This window comes from Ranitomeya imitator, chromosome 5 (assembly GCF_032444005.1).
Source record: "Ranitomeya imitator isolate aRanImi1 chromosome 5, aRanImi1.pri, whole genome shotgun sequence".
In the NCBI taxonomy this organism is placed as follows: domain Eukaryota; kingdom Metazoa; phylum Chordata; class Amphibia; order Anura; family Dendrobatidae; genus Ranitomeya; species Ranitomeya imitator.
In genome coordinates, this window is record NC_091286.1 from 695845397 (window position 1) to 695871729 (window position 26333).

Below are 26333 nucleotides of genomic sequence, written 5' to 3' on the forward strand. Positions count from 1 at the left end.
GGGACGGTTTGCTTATGTGAGATTGCTTACCCGATACCTGGGGTGGTACCCCATCACCATTGCTACCCGAGCATACTGGCTGATTGGCCTTTTGTATCCGACGGCTGATGACGGGCGCCTCTTCATTGTGCTTCCACCTCCGCTTCCACTGTGAAACACCCCACAATGTTAGCACTGACAGCGGTACAATCGGCACATTTATATCTCGATTTAACATTTTATCTGAACACATAACATAATTATTACATAATAAGAGCTGTCCTGAGTGGTGTAGCTGTGAATCCAGCTCTGGGGCATGATAAAATATTTGAAGCAACAGCTGATATTATACAGCAGTACTGAGCAGTGTAGCTGTGAATCCAGCACTGAGGTGAGATACAACATTAGAAAGCAGCAGGAGGACATTATACAGCACTACTTGGGCACAGTAGTTCAGTGCAGGAAGTTCAGTGCAGGGTGTGATTTAAATATTTTCATAATAATTTGGGAAAGTTATGAAATGTCCAATAAATGTCAGTTCTATTCCTGATCTCAGGATCTTGGCTTTTAGTTGAGATAAATCTGTGCTGCACTTTATGTACATGCTCAGTAGTGACCAGGGCTTTGGAGTCGGGAGTCAGGGAAATTGAGGAGTCTGAGTTGGAGGTTTGGCTTACCGACTACACAGCCCTGGCACTAAGAACAGCTGTGAATCCAGCTCTAGGGTGTGATAAAACATTACAAAATAGGAGGCCATTATACAGCATTAATGAGAAGTGTATTTGTGAATCCTGCTCTTGGATGTGATGATAAAACACTTACTGAAAGCAACAACAGGAAGACATAAAACCGCACTGATCAGTTTAGCTTTGAATACAGAACTGAGCAAAGATGAAACATTTACCGTATTTTTCGGACTAAAAGACGCACTTTTCCCCCCCCAAAAAAAGGGGGGAAAATGGGGGGTGCGTCTAATAGTCGCAATGCAGGCTTACCTAGGTGGCAGAGGTGCGGTGGCAGAGGTCCGGTGGCAGAGGTGCGGTTGCGGGGGTGTGGCGGCAGAGGAGGCGCAGTAAGCGGGGTCCCTTTCCCCGGTATGGTGATGCAGCAGGCCCGGTATGCAGCAGAGCCGGGTGAATCCTCTTGTTATCGGTGGTGGCGGCCATTTTCCGGAGGCCGCGCGTGCGCAGATGGAGTGCTCTGCTTCCTGGGGCTTCAGGAAAATGGCCGACGCGATCTCCATCTGCGCACGCGCGGCCTCCCGCGGCCATTTTCCTGAAGCCCCGGGAGCAGAGCGCTTCATCTGCACACGCGCGGCCTCAGGAAGATGGCCGCCCCCACCGATAACAACAGGATTCACCCGGCTCTGCTGCATACCGGGCCTGCTGCATCACCATACCGGGGAAAGGGACCCCGCTTACTGCGCCTCCTCTGCCGCCACGCCACCGCACCTCTGCCACCGCACCTCTGCCACCTAGGTAAGCCTGCATGGTACGCCAGGGACCCCTCTCACGCCATACCTCTCACTGCACCTCCTGATCCCAGCACCTCCTGATCCCAGCACCTCCTGATCCCAGCACCTCCTGATCCCAGCACCTTCTCATCCCAGCACCTCCTCATCCCAGCATCACCCCATCTCTGCTGACACCTTGCCTCCTGTGACCCTGCTCTGCCACCGCCATAAGATACTGTAAATTCGGACAATAAGACGGACCCCCATGTTATAAAAAATCTTTTTTTCTGCAATTTTCACCCCAAATTTGGGGTGCATCTTATGGTCCGGTGCGTCTTATAGTCCGAAAAATACGGTACTAGAAAGCAACTGCATAGAAGACATTATACAGCAGTACTGAGCAGAATAGCTGTGAATACAGGTCTGGATTGAGATAAAACACTTACTAGAAAGAAGGAGCAGGGAGGCCATTTTACAGCAGGTCTAAGCATTTTTCTCATTTGTTTGGTGTATAATTGGGAATGACTGTTCCTATAAACCCTCATTTAACAATTATCTATTTGTCTGAATATAGCATTGTTTTTACCCTTTTTAATCAAATTTACCCTGTGAGCTTTTGCTTATTGATTTGGCTCCCGACTGACCCGGCAGGTTTTGACTCCTTATCTCGATCTCCAGTATGGTGAGGGCTCAGCTTTACTACAACATTGCTGCTGACCCTTGGCTCAAATGACTGCCCTCCTGAACTGCCTGCCTGTATGGAGCTCTGTTACAGTGGGGCCTCTGTTCACAATTTACATTACAGCCCGTATGAATCCACCTGAACTGTCCACAATTTTACTAAATCCTATATATGCAGATGTCTCGAGGATGTCACGTCCCCCTGGATGACTTGGAGTTAGATGGTCACGTCGGGTAATGAATCGCAGTCCTCTTTAGAAATGGTGTGATTCATGTCCTAATTTAAATGGATTTACCTTTCCTTCAATGATGAGAGGGTTAAGGACTCTTTCCATGCTGGCTGAGGCCATACAATCTGGTTTTTCACAGCTGCAACTGCTTATCATTTACTGCCTCTATAAATACAGGCTCTGTACATTTAGTCCCTGCCGGTGAAAGATTTGTCTTCCTGTGCTGTGTGTTAAAGCTAAGTAGTTGAAGTTTGGGGTTGGAGTTGTGGTGTTCTGTAGGTTGCTGTAGTACGTCTGTGTTTATCTTCTGGTCCCTGTTTCCCGTTTAGTTTCTTCCTCCCTGTCCCTATCCTCCCTATTGATAGTTTGTGCTTTTGTATGACAGAGGTTTTCTGTTATCCCTGTTTTGTCTTTGTGTCTGGTTTACCTTTCATTTCTGTCCCATGACTCATGGGGTGGGGGAAGGAACAGATTAGGGTTTTTACAGGAGCATAATGAGGTCGGAGACCTAGGCCTCTCTACCTTCAAGAGTACCCCCGGGACAGAGATCGTTAGAGTCCCAACTTCAGGGACAGTTTAGGCCCCTCTTCCTTACTGAAGACCGTCACAGCATGACAGCAGACCTTACAAGAACTTACTTTCCCGGAGGAACGAGGGGATGAAATTTCCATTGGTCCTCCTCGGCATCGTAGTACAGACGGTTCATGATCTTGTTCTTTTCTTCCGGAGGTATGAAGTTTTCAATGATCAAATACCTGACAGTAAAAAAAAAATGACCCTAAGTTTAATCTGGGGGCCACTCTCCACCCTTGAACTTATGGTGGGGGGTGTTGTGAATCACAAATTTTTAAAACCAGCACACGTACTTGTATTTCAGCTCTCGAGTCTGCTCGTTCTGGGCTTGCTCCAGGTCCTGCCTCACCCGTACGTACTCGTCATGCTGGTCCTGGATCTCTCCCTTCACAGCCTGTAACTTGGCGTAGAGCTGAGAGAAGAACAGAGACCGCATTACTCCACCATGTGTGGAGCAGCAACTTACTAATTCTGCACGGTGGCCACCTATACTCCAAGGGGACTGGTTATATATCACGGCCAGACTTGTTTATCACAGCAGAGTATATAAAGCGTCACCTTTTTCAGCTTCTTGGTCTTCATCTCGACCTCCTGTTGCAGAGATGTGTACGTCCCCCTCAGCTCCACCGCCTCCTCGTCTCTCAGCAGCACCTGTTGCTGAATTTCCCGTTCCCGCCGTTTCTGCAAATTCGATCAATGAAGTGGTTAATTTGTGCATTGAAATCGCCATCTTGATAGAAATTACTTAATTTAAGACGCGTTCGCACATGACTTGTGAAACATGGCCTCAGCCCCTAAAAATGTGTGAAAACGCACAGAATGTGGTTTTCTGGCCATAGCCTGCATTTTTCCTGCAGAAAAAAAAAATGGCTAAAAAAATGTACAGGCTTGTGAAAGTGCTGAGACTTTGCGCAGTGAGAGGGGAGTGACTCCCATGTATATTTCATGCATTAGTCATTATTACTTTTTTTTAGCTAACGAGCCCAGTTGCAAGGCTTGAAACAGCATGGAGGACATTCTAAAATAATACTGAGCTGTGTTGCTGTAAATCCAGCACTGGGGTAAGATAAAAGACTTATTAGAAAGCAACAGTAGCATGGAGGATATTATGCAGCAGTACTGAGAGGTATAGATGTGAATCCAGAAACAGCATGGAGGAAATCATTCTACACCAGTATTGAGCAATGTAGCTGTAACTTCAGTAATGGGTGAGATAAAACACTCAGTTAAAAGCAGCAGCGTGGAGGACATTATGCAACAGTACTGAGATGTGTAGATGTGAATCCAGCAACATCATGGAGGAGGTTCTTCACTAGTACAGAATGTAAATCCAGTACTGGGTTAAGTTAAAACATTTACAGGAAAGCAACAGTAGCATGGAAGACCTTATGCAGCAGTAAATTTGGATCATGCAACAGCATGGAGGACATTGTAAAATAATACTGAGCGGTGTTTCTGTAAATCCAGCAATGAGGTGAGATAAAAGACATATTAGAAAGCAACAGCATGGAGGATATTATGCAGCAGTACTGAGCAGTATAGATGTGAATCCAGAAACAGCTGTATAGTTGTAAGTTCAGCAATGGGTGAGATAAAAGTTAAAAGCAGCAGCGTGGAGGACATTATGCAGCAGTACTGAGAAGTGTAGATGTAAATCCAGCAACACCATGGAGGAGGTTCTACATTAGTACAGAGTATAAATCCAGCACTGGGTTAAGTTAAAAAATTTACAGGAAAGCAACAGTAGCATGGAGAACATTGTGAAGCAGTAGATGTGGATCCAGCAATAGAATGGAGGACATTCTACACTGGTACTGAGCAGTGTAGCTGTAAATATTACTTGAATGAGAGCAGAAAGCAGTAGCATGGAGGACATTATGTAGCACTACTGAGAAGTATAGATGTGAATCCAGTAACAGCATAGTGGATGTTCTACACTAGTACCGAGTATAAATGCAGCACTGGGATGAGTTAAAGCACTTACAATAAAGCAACAGTAGCATGGAAGACATTGTGAAGCAGTAGATGTGAATCCAGCCACAGCATGGAGGACATTGTACACAGGTACTGAGCAATGTAGCTGTAAATCCAGCACTTGGATGAGAGTGGAAAGCAGTAGTCTTCTGCGTTGGTCTATGATCTACATCTCACCTGTTCGGCGATCTCCTGCCTCTTTATCTCCAGCATCTTCTGCTGCTCGTTGGTGTGATCTATAATGGTCTTCCCACCAATCAGAAGTTTGCTCTCCATCGCCTGTGTCTCAATGAAAATGAAGAAAAGTCAATCAGGAGACAGTAATACCGGGAGGGGCAGAGATACAACGACGGCAATAATGGCACGCGCCGTGATACAAGACATAAATTGTATGGGTGCAGACAATGCTCTGTGAGCTGCACACATCTCTCTGCTGGTTTGTTTCAGTGTATCGGTGTAGACAATGCTCTGTGAGCTGCACACATCTCTCTGCTGGTCTGTTACAATGTATCAGTGTAGACAATGCTCTGTGAGCTGCACACATCTCTCTGCTGGTCTGTTACAATGTATCAGTGTAGACAATGCTCTGTGAGCTGCACACATCTCTCTGCTGGTCTGTTACAATGTATCAATGTAGACAATGCTCTGTGAGCTGCACACATCTCTCTGCTGGTTTGTTACAATGTATCTGTGTAGACGATGCTCTGTGAGCTGCACACATCTCTGCTGGTCTGTTACAATGTATCAATGTAGACAATGCTCTGTGAGCTGCACACATCTCTCTGCTGGTTTGTTACAATGTATCTGTGTAGACGATGCTCTGTGAGCTGCACACATCTCTGCTGGTTTGTTATAGTGTATCAGTGCAGACAATGCTCTGTGAGCTGCACACTTCTCTCTGCTGGTTTGTTACAATGTATCAGTGTAGACAATGCTCTGTGAGCTGCACACATCTCTCTGCTGGTCTGTTACAATGTATCAATGTAGACAATGCTCTGTGAGCTGCACACATCTCTCTGCTGGTTTGTTACACTGTATCTGTGTAGGCGATGCTCTGTTAGCTGCACACATCTCTGCTGGTTTGTTATAGTGTATCAGTGCAGACAATGCTCTGTGAGCTGCACACATTTCTCTGCTGGTTTGTTACAGTATATCGGTGCAGACAATGCTCTATGAGCTGCACACATCTTTGCTGGTTTGTTATAGTGTATGGGTGCAGACAATGCTCTGTGAGCTGCACACATCTCTCTGCTGGTTTGTTACAGTGTATCGGTGTAGACAATGCTCTGTGAGCTGCACACATCTCTCTGCTGGTCTGTTACAGTGTATCGGTGTAGACAATGCTCTATGAGCTGCACACATCTTTGCTGGTTTGTTATAGTGTATGGGTGCAGACAATGCTCTATGAGCTGCACACATCTTTGCTGGTTTGTTATAGTGTATGGGTGCAGACAATGCTCTGTGAGCTGCACACATCTCTCTGCTGGTTTGTTACAGTGTATGGGTGCAGACAATGCACTGTGAGCTGCACACATCTCTCTGCTGGTCTGTTACAATGTATCAGTGTAGACAATGCTCTGTGAGCTGCACACATCTCTCTGCTGGTCTGTTACAATGTATCAATGTAGACAATGCTCTGTGAGCTGCACACATCTCTCTGCTGGTTTGTTACAATGTATCTGTGTAGACGATGCTCTGTGAGCTGCACACATCTCTGCTGGTCTGTTACAATGTATCAATGTAGACAATGCTCTGTGAGCTGCACACATCTCTCTGCTGGTTTGTTACAATGTATCTGTGTAGACGATGCTCTGTGAGCTGCACACATCTCTGCTGGTTTGTTATAGTGTATCAGTGCAGACAATGCTCTGTGAGCTGCACACTTCTCTCTGCTGGTTTGTTACAATGTATCAGTGTAGACAATGCTCTGTGAGCTGCACACATCTCTCTGCTGGTCTGTTACAATGTATCAATGTAGACAATGCTCTGTGAGCTGCACACATCTCTCTGCTGGTTTGTTACACTGTATCTGTGTAGACGATGCTCTGTTAGCTGCACACATCTCTGCTGGTTTGTTATAGTGTATCAGTGCAGACAATGCTCTGTGAGCTGCACACATTTCTCTGCTGGTTTGTTACAGTATATCGGTGCAGACAATGCTCTATGAGCTGCACACATCTTTGCTGGTTTGTTATAGTGTATGGGTGCAGACAATGCTCTGTGAGCTGCACACATCTCTCTGCTGGTTTGTTACAGTGTATCGGTGTAGACAATGCTCTGTGAGCTGCACACATCTCTCTGCTGGTCTGTTACAGTGTATCGGTGTAGACAATGCTCTGTGAGCTGCACACATCTTTGCTGGTTTGTTATAGTGTATGGGTGCAGACAATGCTCTATGAGCTGCACACATCTTTGCTGGTTTGTTATAGTGTATGGGTGCAGACAATGCTCTGTGAGCTGCACACATCTCTCTGCTGGTTTGTTACAGTATATCGGTGCAGACAATGCTCTATGAGCTGCACACATCTTTGCTGGTTTGTTATAGTGTATGGGTGCAGACAATGCTCTGTGAGCTGCACACATCTCTCTGCTGGTTTGTTACAGTGTATCGGTGTAGACAATGCTCTGTGAGCTGCACACATCTCTCTGCTGGTCTGTTACAGTGTATCGGTGTAGACAATGCTCTATGAGCTGCACACATCTTTGCTGGTTTGTTATAGTGTATGGGTGCAGACAATGCTCTGTGAGCTGCACACATCTCTCTGCTGGTTTGTTACAGTGTATGGGTGCAGACAATGCACTGTGAGCTGCACACATCTCTCTGCTGGTCTGTTACAATGTATCAGTGTAGACGATGCTCTGTGAGCTGCACACATCTCTCTGCTAGTTTGTTAGGCCTGTTTCACACGTCAGTGTCTCCGGTACGTGAGGTGACAGTTTCCTCACGTACCGGAGACACTGACACACGTAGACACATAAAAATCACTGCATCTGTGTAGATGTCATTGATTTTTTGCAGACCGTGTCTCCGTGTGCCAAACACAGAGACATGTCAGTGTTCGTGGGAGCGCACATATTACACGGACCCATTAAAGTCAATGGGTCCGTGTAAAACACATACCGCACACGGACGTTGTCCGTGTGCAGTCCGTGTGCCGTGCAGGAGACAGCGCTACATTAAGCGCTGTCCCCCCCACTGGTGCTGAAGCCGCGATTCATATGTTCCCTGCAGCAGCTTTTGCTGCAGAGAAGATATGAATAATAGTGTTTAAAATAAAGATCTATGTGCCTGCTTCCTGTTCTGGCCGCATCTTCTCCTGTATGCGGTCACGTGGGGCCGCTCATTTACAGTAATGAATATGCGGCTCCACCTCCCATAGGGGTGGAGCCGCATATTCATGACTGTAATCGGCGGCCCCACGTGACCGCATACAGGAGAAGATGCGGCCAGAACAGGAAGAAGCGACAGCCAACCAGGGAGCTTGGTGAGTATTTTCAGAACAGCGGGGGGGCGCACAGGGGGTGGGAGAGCGGAGGGGCGCACAGGGGGTGGGGGGGCGCACAGGGGGTGGGAGGGCGGGGGGCACATAGATCTTTATTTTAAACACTATTATTTATATCTTCTCTGCAGCAAATGCTGCTGCGGGGAAGATATGAATCGCGGCTTCAGCACCAGATGCTGGTACGTGTGGTACCCAGCACGGTGCGTGTGGTACCCAGTGGGCACACGGGCGGCACACGTGTGCCACACTGATGTGCCACAGAAACGTAAGGGCACACGGACACGGATAATTCCGGTACCGGAATTATCTTGACGTGTGAAACCGGCCTTACAGAGTATCGGTGCAGACAATGCTCTGTGAGCTGAATTAGAACACAAAGTTATCAGAAGGTTGTAGAACTTGTTCTTTATAACCTCTTTTATTTATACCGTGCAGAAATGAGAACTATGTGTGTGAGATATGGGAAATTGATATCTAATTGATATCATTTTGATATCTGATGGAGTTCCCTATCAGATATAGTTTGGCCCAAAAATACTTGTTCCAAACTCAACCCGCACCTTTGGTATTCCCCCCAGGCCAAAAGGGAAGTCAAATACACCTCAAACAATGGGACTTCATTATCCAGTGAAGGCACTTCCTTGGACAGGGCAAACCAATGGATTTTTTAAATTAGCTGAAGCAAATAGGCCTTTGAAACTCTCTCCAAGGGGGCCAAAAGCCATTGACCCTGTGCAGCACCAAGTCCAGCAATTATCACAGGGGTGTGAGCTCATGTGCAGTTAGCGGCCAACTGGCCTTCTTTGTTGGACTGAGGCTGATATGCAGACATATTGGCACCACATATTCCAGCACCAGGCTGTGAGCTATTGAATCTAGAAAATGACCTATAGTAAAAGAATGCAATATCTCTAAACCTAGCCGAGCACATAATCGGAATCTGCATTCCTTCCCCCACAAGCCCATACCATGCAGCCACCTGTAGAACTCTGCGTTATTGAGTCATAGAGCATGGATACCAGGAATTAAATATGGTAGCCATATTTGGTCTCCCTGCACAGATAAAATCCAGCAGTACACAGTGGCGCCGCCGCTATCCCATTTAGAGCTTCAGGCGGAAAGTCATGGGCATCCACGGTTCTGGCCGGAAAACCATGCTCTCAGATATGGGAAGAGAGAGGCTGCAGAGCCCAAGGGTTGGTGCAGCGTGAGGGATAGAGCAGCCTATGGGATAATAGGCAGCTCCTCATTTTGGACTTGGTTTTTCTACTGGCAGGAGGATACGTTAGCTAACGTGGCCAGAGAATTACGTAACAAAGATTTGGACCTGTGCTTCATCAACACCTCCTTGTGGTCACATGCTACATAACACAGTAATTGTAATCAATCTGTACCCTACCCTTGTACTACACTACTGACTGTATACTTGTATATTGTTCTTGTATATATACCTGTATGTTCTAGTGCGCCTTTCGGCGATTAAATATAAAATTAATCTTGGGCTGCTCTTTTATCTCGATCCACGAATCCCCATGTACGCATGCTCAGTTGGTTATTATACGCTACCCCGATGTTGGTTTCTGACCCGATATAAGCCTGTTGTCGGACGGGGCTTATATCTAACGAGAAAATGGTGGCGGGATACCATACTGTGTTAGTGAGGAACTCTGGCAGTGATGGCCGGAGGTTTATATAGATTTCCCCAGCCTGGACTGGTGATGTATACCCCCCCTCACTGGGAGCGCCTCAATAACTCGTACCTATAAGGGAAGCCTTTCCAGCGACTATTTGCCCTCGGTGCAGTTCCCTGACTGACCTGGGGTAAGTGGGTGGCGCCAGAGAGACTATCCCTGCTGGGTCATTCTCTCCCCTCCCCAGAGGTGAGCGAAGTCGACACATCTCTTCCCCTGTATGATCCGTCACAATGTACTTTACCCATGGGACCATTTAGAGCATCCAGTTTATACCAGTGCAGCTGTCTCCTGGAACCTCAGCGCTCCCAGTTTATACCAGTGCAGCTGTCTTCTGGAACCTCAGAGCGCCCAGCTTATACCAGTGCAGCCATCTCCTGGAACCTCAGAGTGCCAAGCTTATACCAGTGCAGCCGTCTCCTGGAACCTCAAGGGGCCCAGCTTGTACCAGTGCAGCCATCTCCTGGAACCTCAGAAGTCCAGTTTATATCAGTGAAGCTGTCTCCTGGAACCTCAGGGAACACAGCTTGTACCAGTGCAGCCGTCTACTGCAACCTCACAATGCCCAGCTTATAGCAGTACAACTGTCTCTTGAAACCTCAGGGGGCCCAGCTTATACCAGTGCAACCGTTTCCTGGAACCTCAGGGGCCCAGCTTATACCAGTGCAGCCGTCTCCTGGAACCTCAGGGGGCCCAGTTTATACCAGTGCAGCCGTCTCCTGGAACCTCAGGGGCCCAGTTTACACCAGTGCAGCCGTCTGCTGGAACCTCAAAGCGCCACGCTTATACAAGTGCAGCAGTCTCCTGGAACCTCAGAGCGCCAAGCTTATACCAGTGCAACTGTCTCCTGGAACCTCAGGGGGCCCAGTTTATACCAGTGCAGCCGTCTCCTGGAACCTCAGGGGGCCCAGTTTACACCAGTGCAGCCGTCTGCTGGAACCTCAGAGCGCCAAGCTTATACAAGTGCAGCAGTCTCCTGGAACCTCAGAGCGCCAAGCTTATACCAGTGCAACTGTCTCCTGGAACCTCAGGGGGCCCAGTTTATACCAGTGCAGCCGTCTCCTGGAACCTCGGGGGGCCCAGTTTATACCAGTGCAGCCGTCTCCTGGAACCTCGGGGGGCCCAGTTTATACCAGTGCAGCCGTCTCCTGGAACCTCAGGGGCCCAGTTTATACCAGTGCAGCCGTCTCCTGGAACCTCAGGGGGCCCAGTTTATACCAGTGCAGCCGTCTCCTGGAACCTCAGGGGCCCAGTTTATACCAGTGCAGCCGTCTGCTGGAATCTCCGAGGCCCATGGGCCACAGACTGCGCCAGTGTTATATACACATTTTACACACTGCCCTCAATATATGTGCATACAAAATAAATCACCAGCGCTGTGCCTTTAAGAGGTGATATGTCTGCACTTCTCAGGCGTAGACGGGCGTAGACTGGGCTCAGCTGCTGCAGAACGTCACCTTCTCCCACATATATATCCGCCATTACTAATATCCCACCGGGTGGAGACCTGCGGCAATCACAGCAGCGAGCCGGGCACCATCATCTATAATTCATGGAGAACAGATGACGCCGCCATCGACGTGGAGCCGCAGAGGGACATAGACACGACCAGAGCCGGGGGCCAGGATGATCACACATCACCGTCATACAATAGTACATTACATATAATAAATAAGTACACCCCTCTGGAAAGTGACACTGGAATCAAGAACAAGCCACACAACAATTCCCAGTTCCAGAGAACATTTAACCCCTAACATGACAGTGAGGTTAGAACAGAACATCTCATTACCAAATCTTCAGTTATAGTCATCAAATTACATGATACAAAAAATAAGTACACCTCACACCAAACACCACCACAATATCTAGTATTGTGTGTGACCTCCATGAATCTTAAGGAGGCACCGAGTCTTCTAGGCCTGGAAGGAACAAGTCGGCGACATATTTCAGAGACCATCTGTCTCATTCTTCACAAGGAGCTCCTGCAGGTCCTAGAGACTGGTGACAACTTGTCTCCAGAACGCCCCATAGGTGTCCAAGTTGTCAGATCAGGAGACACTTGTCTCCGAGTCCCTGTCACCTGTTCTTCCTCAGGATGCAGCGGTGGTCTTACATGTGAGTGTTCTATCACTGTCATGTGGGGAAGTGCTCGTCTCCGGGGCCCAGAGTGATGGCGGCATCTTTTCTGTCACCATAGAGCAGCACATCTGTGACCTGATGATCCCATCAATGACATGCGCCCCCAACACTGGCAACTCGGGCCCCTCCAGCAGCTCATGTACCCCCAACACCGGCAGCTCATATGTCCCAACACCAGCAGCACATGTGCTCCCCCTCAACACCGGCAGCTCATGTGCCCACCCAACACCAGCAGCTCATGTACCCCCCCAACACTGGCAGCTCATGTGCCCCCCCAACACCGGCAGCGCATGTGCCCCCCCAACACCGGCAGCGCATGTGCCCCCCCAACACTTGCAGCGCATGTGCCCCCCCAACACCGACAGCTCATGTACCCCACCAACACCGGCAGCTCATCTATCCCCCCAACACCGGCAGCTCATGTACCCCGCCAACACCGGCAGCTCATCTATCCCAACACAGGCAGCTCATGTGCTCCCCCTCAACACCGGCAGCTCATGTGCCCCCCCAACACCAGCAGCTCATGTACCCCCCCAACACTGGCAGCTCTTGTGCCCCCCCAACACCGGCAGCTCATGTGCCCCCCCAACACCAGCAGCTCATGTACCCCCCCAACACTGGCAGCTCTTGTGCCCCCCCAACACCAGCAGCTCATGTACCCCCTCAAAACCGGCAGCTCATGTGCCCCCCCAACACCAGCAGCTCATGTACCCCCCCAACACTGGCAGCTCTTGTGCCCCCCCAACACCGGCAGCTCATGTGCCCCCCCAACACCAGCAGCTCATGTACCCCCCCAACACTGGCAGCTCATGTGCCCCCCCAACACTGGCAGCTCATATGCCCCCCAACACCGGCAGCTCATGTTGCTCCCCAACACTGGCAGCTCATGTGCCCCCCCAACACCGGCAGCGCATGTGCCCCCCCAACACTGGCAGCTCATGTGCCCCCCCAACACTGGCAGCTCATGTGCCACCCCCAACACCGACAGCTCATGTGCCCCCCCAACACCGGCAGCTCATGTTGCCACCCAACACCAGCAGCTCATGTGCCCCCCACTACTTGCAGTGTATGTGCCCCCTAACACCGGCAGCGCATGTACCCCCCCAACACCGGCAGTTCATATGCCCCCCCAACACCGGCAGCTCATGTGCTCCCCCCCCAACACCGGCAGCTCATGTGCTCCCCCCCAACACCGGTAGCTCACATGCCCCCCCCCCCCAACACCGGCAGCACATGTGCTCCCCCTCAATACCGGCAGCTCATGTACCCCCCCAACACCGGCAGCTCATGTGCTCCCCCCCAACACATTCACACTCACACCTTCACATCCACACTCACACTTTCACACACATCCACACTCACACTTTCACACACACATCCACACTCATACACTCACACTCTCCCACACTCAGACTCTCACACTTTCACACACTCATACACTCACGTTCACACACAGTCACACTCTCACAGTCTGTGTCTGACCCTGTACAGAGCATACCACATCTCCTGGGCAGGGGAGGAAGCAAAAGACAATACTGACATTACAGCACAGGGATCACAGTGGATTCATTTTGTGAGGTAAAATATTTCACTGACTGTTTTTAAAAAATATTTTACCTCACAAAATGTATCCTGTGCGATCTCCTGCTGTAATGTCAGTATTGTCGTTGAGGGGAGAACACAGCACAGGAAGAAGAGACAGGGGGGATAGCACATGGGGTAGACAGGTCAAAGAAGAGCACAGACGAGAGTCAGCACATGGGGAAAAAGAGAGTGGATATGGTGGGTGAGCACATGGGGGAGAGATTCTCAACGCTGCAAAGCCAGCCCCCATCACGACATTACCGCCCTGCGGTGCGATAGCATCGGGCCTCCATCTAGTGTAGGAGCCCCACAAGCTTCCGGCATCAGACCTGCACACTAACATCACGACCTGCACACATATAATGTCGTGTGTGAACAGGTCCAATGCTTCTCCATGATCTCCGCAGCTCATGGGAAGAACTAATTTACTGTTCAATCATAGAAGCAGATGTAAAATGAGCAGCGACGTAGGAGGACGGGCGATGGCCGAGTCATGGCCAGCAAAACGACGACTGCCTGTTGTCACGATATGGTATGAAATATCATAAGTAGTTCTCTAGCCTGTGTGGGCTAAGCCCCCCTTCTTGGAGTAACAGTTGTAGCTGCAAATTCCTGGCTTTCCTTCTCAGAGAGTGTGGGGGTTAGAAGTTTTATGGCCGAACGGAATTTACGACTGGCATTTCCTGTGTAAGCTTTGTCCAGCTAGAACAGGAAAAATGGCTCCAAAAATCCATGAAAGATTCTTTGTTTAGTTTTTGTTAGATATTAGGCAAACGATTTAAGCTAGAAATACGAAAATACATATTCGTAGTCCCACTCGGTGTAGCTACACATCTCATGAAACACGAGTTTCTAACTCCATCTGGTAAAGAAGTAGGGTTTTCTCTGTAAATATGTATCCCAGATAGGACATATTTGATCTCATTAGAATGCTCACGTTAATCAGAGATGAATGATGAGCTTTTTATGACTCTGTCATGTTTTGTAGTGAAGTTATAGAAATTAGAGAGAATAGTTTAAAGTTTAGGCAGAATGTAGAGAGAGGAGGGTCTGGATAAGCCAGCCTTTCTGTGATGTCACAGCCTTAATGTTTTAAGTGTCTGGCAGGCTCTGAGGAGTCACTTTTTGCTGATTTCTCCTTCTGGACTGCTTTGTCCTATTGTCCTGGAAGAGCTGGTACATCCCATGGACTGGGATGTATGGAAACTGCACTAGCCTGGATGCCTGCAATGCTTTTAATATGTGAGTGTTATCTTTTCTCATTTATTCCCTTTCTGTTATAATTACCCTTGTACATATTTGCAATTGTCTCATTTATAACCTCTTTATAAACTATTTTTGATAAAGCATTGCCTAATTATTTTTAATGGGATATACTATTATATATTAGTTCGTTCTCCTGCTCTAAACCGTACCCTAAGTCTCTTGAAGGGAAAATACGCTACTGTTACTGTTGTGTTGGGTTAGCTTCGGACCCGTTTAATCGAAGCTGGTGGCAGCGAAAGTGTGCTGACGGTTGGATTCTGCTGAAGCAACTGCGGGTTTGATAATTATTGTTCCTGCCTGTGTGGGAGTAGTTATCGCGTCGCTGCAGCGTGCCCAATAGCCAGTACATAGCAGGCAGCCTTTCTGGCGACTAATTACCCAGGGTGCAGTACCTAATCTGACCTGAGAGTAAGGGGGCGCCAGAGAGCTGCAAGTGTTAAGTGGAACTGTAAGCGGGATATACATAAATCCCTGCAGTTCGTGGTATATAGAAAAGCAGTGGGATACCAAGAATAAGCCCCTGCTGTAAACTAAGAGGTCAATAGCCTTGTGTGTGGTTTTTCATCACATTGTTAGCAGTGGAGGGATAACTAAGATAAGCCCCCCTGCACATGTGATAGCCGTCTGTTGGCCTAAAGTCACCCTGATCCGTGACGTAGGGGTGACGGTCACGGTGTGAATCCTGACCCAGTGGTGACAGCGGTCAGGGGAATCGTGACAATTGGTGGCAAGGCGGTGGGATATCTTAGAGCATTAGTGATTTGGTTTGAGTAATCATTCCTCTCACTAAAAACTTGCAGAAAGTTCTTGCGAGGACTCTGCGCAAATAAGTTTGGAGAACGAACTCAGTGCTTTTTAGTTGTGAGACAATTGCGTACTGGTAATTATCCCCTCCCTTTCTCTTCGTTTTTCTATCCTATCTTTTATTTGGCAACCATGGTTGGGCTGGGAGAAACCTTTTATGAGCAGCAGACCAGAGACACCCTTGTTGCCTTATGCAAGACACAGCACATTGACTTTGCAAGCAAAAACAAAGCCCAACTGGTCGCAGATCTGGTGCAATGGGAAGCCGCTCGAGACCAATCTCAGAGCTCAGAGGCCGCAGAAGCCAGCACCAGCGAACATGGTGCTGCAGCAGAGGTCCAACCACTGAATGCTGGCCCTGTTAGCAATCCGGGCGAATTGGACCCCCACCTGCAGGCGGCCTTGAAAGAATTCCCCATTGACGACCATGAGGGACGTCGGCAGCTGATTCAGCAATACCGGCAGGAGGCCCAGGCCCAGCAAGCCGAGAAAGAGGCCCGAGCCGAGCGGCAAGCTGAGCGGGAGTACCAGCTGCAGTTAGCCCGACTGCAAATGCAGGGGTCGTCCCAGTCCAGCCGTGAGCACAGCAGCGCTCAGATACCTAAGCCCCGACCCGATCACTTCCCTGTTATGGAGAAGGACGGGGACTTGGACACTTTTCTGCGGGCCTTTGAGAAAGCCTGCAGACAGTACCGGCTGCCTACAGATGAATGGGCCCGATACCTGACACCAGGGCTGAAAGGTAAAGCTCTGGAGGCGTTTGCTGCCCTCCCTCAAGAACAAGATGGAGACTATGAGGCCATCAAGCAGGCTCTGATAGCCAAGTACCAGCTTACACCCGAGGTGTACCGTAGAAAGTTCCGGACCCTCCAACGTGGCCCACACGACAATTACAGTGATGTGGTGCATGGACTGGGGACCCACTTTGACCAGTGGACCCAAGGACTGTCAGTGACCACCTTTGCACAGCTGCGAGACCTGATGATCAAAGACCAGTTTTTTCATCTTTGCCCAGCTGAGGTGCGACAGTTCGTGATGGACAGAGAACCCAAAGACGTGACGAAAGCAGCGCAGATTGCCGATGCCTATGAGGCCAACCGTAGATCGGAAGCGCAGAAGCCAGTCACCACCAGCTGGAGAGGGGGTAAGCCTGCAACCAACGCCAGTACCCCTGCCAGCCAACACACCAGAGGTCCTGTCCCTGTGGCCAACAGCACCAGACCTACCACCGAACCTCGCGCGTGTTACACCTGCAAGCGGCCTGGGCATATCAGTACCTTCTGTCCAGACAGGCCGAAGAACCCCCCAGCCAAGGCCCCAGGGCCTAATGCAGCAGTTCTTTTGGTGGGTGGTGTGGTTGGGAGGGTGTGTGACAACGTACAGCCCGTCACTGTGGGAGGCCATGTTGCTACAGGCCTCAAGGACACCGGGGCTGAACGAACCCTCATCCGACCCGAACTGGCGGCCCCTGAAGAAATCATTCCGGGGAAAACCCTAACTGTCACTGGGATTGGGGGCATCAGCTGTCCCTTACCAATGGCCCGGGTTTTTATTGATTGGGGTGCTGGGAGCGGGGTGAAGGAAGTGGGGCTGTCTGATAATTTGCCCACTGATGTTTTGTTGGGAACTGATTTGGGGAGGATGTTTGCATACTACGTCCCTGACACCCCTCCCCAATCTACTAATAAGGGTGACGTTAACCCTGATGATGATGATGATGATGGGAAATCGCATGTGTTACCTGACCATGCTTTATCTTGTAATGATGCATCTAATAACCATTTTTTCCCTAGGATTGAGGGTGAAAATGTTGTACCTGTGCCAGCGGAACCTGATAATGATTTTTCTGTGAAAGTTAATGTGTCCATAGGTACAGGCGTGCCCAGCCACGTCGCTCTGCGGAGTGAGACGGCTGAGGAACCCCTAACAGGGGCAAGTGTCGGTGCTACAGGAAATGGGGAGATGCATGGGAACCGTGAGGAAGGTGACGCCATGAAAGTGACCAGTGCCACCGAGGAAGGTAACTGGCCCATAAGTAGCACTGCCCCTGGAGTGTTGGGGGTGGATGGGGAGGTAGAGCCCATAGCAGCGCCGGCTGATGGGCCTGTAGAAACCCCCGGGGAGACAGCCTACGTAGCTGCTGTCACCCGCAGTCAGAGTGCCCGGAACGCAGATAACTGTCTGCCTTCCGGACCCTCCTCAGTCCCCACTGTGACTGAACCAGAGGTGGACCCAGAGCAGGTCCAAGAGGGTTCCCGTGGGGAAGGGACCCTGACATCGCTTCTGGCTTCCCCTAGCCAGGAGTTTCAGGCCGCTCTGCACACAGATGCGAGCCTAGAGAGTTTGAGACAACTCGCCGGGACGCGCTTCTCCGAGACTGATAAGGAGAGGGTGTTCTGGGAACAAGGAAGGTTATACCGGGAGACAGTACCCGGAGAATCACAAAAGGAGTGGTTGAGGGAAAGACAGCTGGTCGTCCCGCAGCAATTCCGGGGTGAGTTGTTGCGGATTGCCCATGAGATCCCGCTAGCTGGACACTTTGGGATCAGCAAAACTAAGGCCCGGCTGTCTCAACACTTCTATTGGCCTAAGATGGGGACAGATGTGTCAAACTACTGCCGCTCCTGTATCACTTGTCAAAGAGTGGGGAAGGCAGGGCCTGCTCTTAAGGCTCCCCTGATCCCTTTGCCAGTGATAGAAGAGCCTTTCCAGAGGATCGCGGTGGACATTGTGGGCCCGCTGGCCGTCCCCAGCAGCTCTGGAAAGCAATACATCCTTACTGTGGTAGACTATGCTACCCGGTACCCAGAAGCAGTAGCTCTGTCGTCAACTAGGGCAGATAAGGTGGCGGATGCCCTGTTGGCCATCTTTTCACGTGTAGGATTTCCCAGGGAAATGCTTACTGATCAAGGGACCCAATTTATGTCTCGCCTAATGGAGGCTCTCTGTAAGAAAATGCAGGTGAAGCACCTGGTATCGAGTGCGTACCACCCACAGACCAATGGCTTGTGTGAACGCTTCAATGGTACCCTCAAACAGATGCTACGCATGCTGGTTGAGACTCAAGGGCGCGACTGGGAGCGGTACCTCCCACACCTGCTGTTCGCTTACCGAGAGGTTCCACAGGCCTCGACGGGGTTCTCCCCCTTCGAGCTCCTGTACGGCAGGCGAGTCCGGGGACCCCTTGGGTTGGTAAGAGAATCCTGGGAAGAGGAGCCGAACCCTTCTGAAGTGTCCATAGTGGAGTATGTCATGCGCTTCCGTGACAAGATGCAGACCTTGACGCAGTTGGTGCATGACAACATGACGCAGGCTCAGGCTGATCAGAAGCCCTGGTACGACCAGAACGCCCGGGAGCGGACCTACCACGTGGGTCAAAAGGTGTGGGTGCTGGTCCCCGTACCAACGGATAAGCTTCAGGCAGCCTGGGAGGGCCCGTACGTCGTCCACCAACAGCTCAACCCGGTCACGTACGTGGTCACGCTTGACCACGCTCGGGGTAGGCGAAAGGCCTTTCACGTCAACATGATGAAGGCTCATCACGAACGTGAACCTTTCGTCCTACCGGTCTGCAGCTTGCCCGAAGACGGTGAGGAAGACACCCTCCTGGACTTGCTGGCCCAAGCCAAGGCCAATGGGTCCATCGAGGATGTGGAGGTAAGCGCCTCGTTAACTGAACCCCAGCGGGTGCAGTTGCAAACCACCCTGGAACCTTTCCGGGTCGTGTTCTCCAACCGACCTGGGAGGACTGAGTTAGCAGTCCACGAGGTGGACACCGGGAATCACGCCCCACTACGGCGAACACCCTATCGAATCTCTGACCAGGTGCAGCAGACTATGCGCCAAGAGATCGATGAGATGTTACAGCTGGGGGTGATTCGACGGTCAAAGAGCGCGTGGGCATCGCCTGTAGTCCTCGTGCCAAAGAAGGACCGGACCACACGGTTCTGCGTGGACTACAGGGGGCTCAACGCCATCACAGCCTCGGATGCGCACCCAATGCCGCGCATCGAGGAGCTGCTTGAGAAGTTAGCTGGCGCAAAATACCTGACAATAATGGATCTGAGTCGAGGATACTGGCAGATTCCCCTGAGCCCTGAGGCGCAGGAGAAGTCCGCCTTTATCACACCCTTTGGACTGTACGAGTCCACGGTCATGCCCTTCGGCATGAAGAATGCCCCTGCCACTTTCCAGCGGATGGTCAACCGCCTGCTTCAGGGACTGGAGACGTACGCCGTGGCGTACTTGGATGACATTGCCATCTTCAGTCCCTCCTGGAAGGAACACCTGCAGCATCTCGAGGAGGTGCTCAGGCGGATTCACCAAGCAGGACTGACTATCAAGCCGGGGAAGTGTCAGATGGGCAAGAGGGAGGTTCACTACCTAGGACACCGGGTAGGCGGAGGCACCCTGAAGCCAGAGCCGGAGAAAGTGGGCGCGATCGTGAACTGGCCCACTCCCGTGACCAAGAAACAGGTGATGTCCTTCTTGGGCACTGCAGGGTACTATAGGCGCTTCGTACCGCACTATAGTAGCCTGGCAAAACCTTTGACGGACCTCACCAGGAAGAAGCTACCCCACATCGTCAACTGGACAGATGGCTGTGAGGGGGCTTTCAAGGCGTTGAAAACCGCACTGTGCAACGCCCCTGTGTTGAAAGCAGTCGACAGCAGTCGACCGTTCTTGGTGCAGACCGACGCCAGCGAGTTTGGCCTTGGTGCTGTACTCAGCCAGGTTGACTCGGAGGACCAAGAGCACCCCGTGTTATACCTGAGTCGGAAACTTTTGCCGAGGGAAGTGGCCTACTCCACCATCGAGAAGGAGTGCCTGGCCATAGTCTGGGCCCTGCAGCGCTTGCAGCCCTACTTGTACGGTCACACCTTCACTGTGGTGACCGACCACAACCCTCTGCGCTGGCTAAACGCCATGTGTGGAACCAACGGCAGGTTGCTACGCTGGAGCCTTGCCCTTCAGCAGTTTGACTTCACCATTGAACATAAAACGGGCAAAGAGCATGGGAATGCAGATGGACTCTCCCGCCAGGGTGAACCTACTGAGGTGCCCATGGAGGCATACCGTGGGGTACTGCCTCCCTAGCGCACACCAAAAGGGGGAGGTGTCACGATATGGTATGAAATATCATAAGTAGTTCTCTAGCCTGTGTGGGCTAAGCCCCCCTTCTTGGAGTAACAGTTGTAGCTGCAAATTCCTGGCTTTCCTTCTCAGAGAGTGTGGGGGTTAGAAGTTTTATGGCCGAACGGAATTTACGACTGGCATTTCCTGTGTAAGCTTTGTCCAGCTAGAACAGGAAAAATGGCTCCAAAAATCCATGAAAGATTCTTTGTTTAGTTTTTGTTAGATATTAGGCAAACGATTTAAGCTAGAAATACGAAAATATATATTCGTAGTCCCACTCGGTGTAGCTACACATCTCATGAAACACGAGTTTCTAACTCCATCTGGTAAAGAAGTAGGGTTTTCTCTGTAAATATGTATCCCAGATAGGACATATTTGATCTCATTAGAATGCTCACGTTAATCAGAGATGAATGATGAGCTTTTTATGACTCTGTCATGTTTTGTAGTGAAGTTATAGAAATTAGAGAGAATAGTTTAAAGTTTAGGCAGAATGTAGAGAGAGGAGGGTCTGGATAAGCCAGCCTTTCTGTGATGTCACAGCCTTAATGTTTTAAGTGTCTGGCAGGCTCTGAGGAGTCACTTTTTGCTGATTTCTCCTTCTGGACTGCTTTGTCCTATTGTCCTGGAAGAGCTGGTACATCCCATGGACTGGGATGTATGGAAACTGCACTAGCCTGGATGCCTGCAATGCTTTTAATATGTGAGTGTTATCTTTTCTCATTTATTCCCTTTATGTTATAATTACCCTTGTACATATTTGCAATTGTCTCATTTATAACCTCTTTATAAACTATTTTTGATAAAGCATTGCCTAATTATTTTTAATGGGATATACTATTATATATTAGTTCGTTCTCCTGCTCTAAACCGTACCCTAAGTCTCTTGAAGGGAAAATACGCTACTGTTACTGTTGTGTTGGGTTAGCTTCGGACCCGTTTAATCGAAGCTGGTGGCAGCGAAAGTGTGCTGACGGTTGGATTCTGCTGAAGCAACTGCGGGTTTGATAATTATTGTTCCTGCCTGTGTGGGAGTAGTTATCGCGTCGCTGCAGCGTGCCCAATAGCCAGTACATAGCAGGCAGCCTTTCTGGCGACTAATTACCCAGGGTGCAGTACCTAATCTGACCTGAGAGTAAGGGGGCGCCAGAGAGCTGCAAGTGTTAAGTGGAACTGTAAGCGGGATATACATAAATCCCTGCAGTTCGTGGTATATAGAAAAGCAGTGGGATACCTAGAATAAGCCCCTGCTGTAAACTAAGAGGTCAATAGCCTTGTGTGTGGTTTTTCATCACATTGTTAGCAGTGGAGGGATAACTAAGATAAGCCCCCCTGCACATGTGATAGCCGTCTGTTGGCCTAAAGTCACCCTGATCCGTGACGTAGGGGTGACGGTCACGGTGTGAATCCTGACCCAGTGGTGACAGCGGTCAGGGGAATCGTGACACCTGTCATCTCCAGAGAACAGGGAAAAGGAACCGACTGGAACAGTTCCAACCGCTAATGGGCGAGTGTCTAATACCGACAAAGGTCACAGCACTCGCCCTCACTCCATTACTACAGCTCAATATCGGGAAGTTACAGGACATCACGTCATCCCATAATATCATATGAGCAAGAAGGACCCACGTAATAGAATTATAGAGAAGGAACAAGTAATACTGGAGAAGGAAAAAAGCCCATGTCATATGCTGTAAGTAACAGATTATCAAGGTATATTCCTACTATAATACTGCCCTTATACACAAGAATATCACTACTATAATACTGCCCCTATACACAAAAATATCACTACTATAATACTGCCCCTATACACAAGAATATAACTACTATAATACTGCCCTTATACACAAGAATATAACTACTATAATACTGCCCCTATACCCAAGAATATAACTACTATAATACTGCCCTTATACACAAGAATATCACTACTATAATACTGCCCCTATACCCAAGAATATCACTACTATAATACTGCTCCTATACACAAGAATATCACTACTATAATACTGCCCCTATACCCAAGAATATCACTACTATAATACTGCCCCTATACACAAGAATATAACTACTATAATACTGCCCTTATACACAAGAATATCACTACTATAATACTGCTCCTATACACAAGAATATAACTACTATAATACTGCCCTTATACACAAGAATATCACTACTATAATACTGCTCCTATACACAAGAATATAACTACTATAATACTGCCCTTATACACAAGAATATCACTACTATAATACTGCCCCTATACCCAAGAATATCACTACTATAATACTGCCCCTATACACAAGAATATAACTACTATAATACTGCCGCTATGTACAAGAATATAACTACTATAATACTGCCGCTATGTACAAGAATATAACTACTATAATACTGCCGCTATGTACAAGAATATAACTACTATAATACTGCTCCTATGTACAAGAATATAACTACTATAATACTGTTCCTATGTACGAGAATATAACTACTATAATACTGCCCCTATGTACAAGAATATAACTGCTATAATACTGCCGCTATGTACAAGAATATAACTACTATAATACTGCTCCTATGTACAAGAATATAACTACTATAATACTGTTCCTATGTACGAGAATATAACTACTATAATACTGCTCCTATATACAAGAATATAACTACTATAATACTGTCCCTATGTACAAGAATATAACTACTATAATACTGCCCCCTATGTACAAGAATATAACTACTATAATACTGCCCTATGTACAAGAATATAACTACTATAATACTGCCCCTATGTACAAGAATATAACTACTATAATACTGCCCTATGTACAAGAATATAACTACTATAATACTGCCCCATATGTACAAGAATATAACTACTATCATACTGCCCTATGTACAAGAATATAACTACTATAATACTGCCCCTATGTACGAGAATATAACTACTATAATACTGCTCCTATGTATGAGAATATAACTACTATAATACTGCTCCTATGTACAAGAATATAACTACTATAACACTGCCCCATATGTACAAGAATATAACTACTATAATACTGTCCCTATGTACAAGAATATAACTACTATAATACTGCCCCCTATGTACAAGAATATAACTACTATAATACTGCTCCTATGTACGAGAATATAACTACTATAATAATGCTCCTATGTACAAGAATATAACTACTATAATACTGCCCCTATGTACAAGAATATAACTACTATAATACTGCCCTATGTACAAGAATATAACTACTATAATACTGCCCCTATGTACAAGAATATAACTACTATAATACTGCCCCCTATGTACAAGAATATAACTACTATAATACTGCTCCTATGTATGAGAATATAACTACTATAATACTGCTCCTATGTACAAGAATATAACTACTATAACACTGCCCCATATGTACAAGAATATAACTACTATAATACTGTCCCTATGTACAAGAATATAACTACTATAATACTGCCCCCTATGTACAAGAATATAACTACTATAATAATGCTCCTATGTACAAGAATATAACTACTATAATACTGCTCCTATGTACAAGAATATAACTACTATAATACTGCTCCTATGTACAAGAATATAACTACTATAATACTGCTCCTATGTACAAGAATATAACTACTATAATACTGCCCCTATGTACAAGAATATAACTACTATAATACTGCTCCTATGTACAAGAATATAACTACTATAATACTGCTCCTATGTATAAGAATATAACTACTATAATACTGCCCCTATATACAAGAATATAACTACTATAATACTGCTCCTATGTACAAGAATTTAACTACTATAATGCTGCCCCTATGTATAAGAATATAACTACTATAATGCTGCCCCTATGTATAAGAATATAACTACTATAATACTGCCCCTATGTACAAGAATATAACTACTATAATACTGCCCCTATGTACAAGAATATAACTACTATAATACTGCTCCTATGTACAAGAATATAACTACTATAATACTGCTCCTATGTACAAGAATATAACTACTATAATACTGCTCCTATGTACAAGAATATAACTACTATAATACTGCCCCTATGTACAAGAATATAACTACTATAATACTGCCCCTATGTACAAGAATATAACTACTATAATACTGCCCCTATGTACAAGAATATAACTACTATAATACTGCTCCTATGTACAAGAATAACTACTATAATACTGCCCCTATGTACAAGAATATAACTACTATAATACTGCTCCTATGTACAAGAATATAACTACTATAATACTGCCCCTATGTACAAGAATATAACTACTATAATACTGCCCCTATGTACAAGAATATAACTACTATAATACTGCTCCTATGTACAGGAATTTAACTATTATAATACTGCTCCTATGTACAAGAATATAACTACTATAATACTGCTCCTATGTACAAGAATATAACTACTATAATACTGCCCCTATGTACAAGAATATAACTACTATAATACTGCCCCTATGTACAAGAATATAACTACTATAATACTGCCCCTATGTACAAGAATATAACTACTATAATACTGCTCCTATGTACAAGAATATAACTACTATAATACTGCTCCAATGTACACGAATATAACTACTATAATACTGCTCCTATGTACAAGAATATAACTACTATAATACTGCCCCTATGTACAAGAATATAACTACTATAATACTGCTCCTATGTACAAGAATATAACTAATATATTACTGCTCCCTATGTACAAGAATATAACTGCTATAATACTGCCCCTATGTACAAGAATATAACTACTATAATACTGCTCCTATGTACAAGAATATAACTAATATATTACTGCTCCCTATGTACAAGAATATAACTACTATAATACTGCTCCTATATACAAGAATATAACTACTATAATACTGCTCCTATGTACAAGAATATAACTACTATAATACTGCCCCTATGTACAAGAATATAACTACTATAATACTGCTCATATGTACAAGAATATAACTACTATAATACTGCCCCTATGTACAGGAATATTACTTCTATAGTACTGCCGTCATGTAGATAGATAGGATGTGATGTTATGGAACAGATGGGATATCTGCAGCTCGGGGAATGGTGTTGTCTTCACAGTTATTATGGAGGACACATTCCGGATCTCGTCTGCTCAGCGTCTCTCTAGGATCCCACCATTCCTGCCATTCCTGGTGTGGGATATGGCGCCATTTTTGGGATCACACATCACAGGAAGAAGCGGAAATGGTCTGAAGATGAGAGATTGATGAAGATAAAGAGGGCGAGAAGGGA

At 47.4% G+C, this 26333-nt stretch overlaps 1 protein-coding gene across 2 annotated transcripts in view; it reads right to left on the reverse strand.

The window, feature by feature from the left end:
- The window catches only part of KIF3C (kinesin family member 3C), a 105002-nt gene that overhangs the window by 2061 nt on the left and 76608 nt on the right, over window positions 1-26333 (reverse strand). Inside the window, exons 2-6 of one of the 2 annotated variants that reach the window (XM_069728492.1) lie at window positions 5068-5169; window positions 3475-3597; window positions 3210-3328; window positions 2982-3098; window positions 31-148 (exon numbers count right to left, since the gene is read on the reverse strand). In XM_069728492.1, coding sequence (XP_069584593.1) covers window positions 31-148; window positions 2982-3098; window positions 3210-3328; window positions 3475-3597; window positions 5068-5169 — 579 coding nt within the window. Of the gene's footprint in view, window positions 1-30; window positions 149-2981; window positions 3099-3209; window positions 3329-3474; window positions 3598-5067; window positions 5176-26333 lie in introns of both variants that reach the window. The other variant, XM_069728494.1, reaches the window with a different exon arrangement.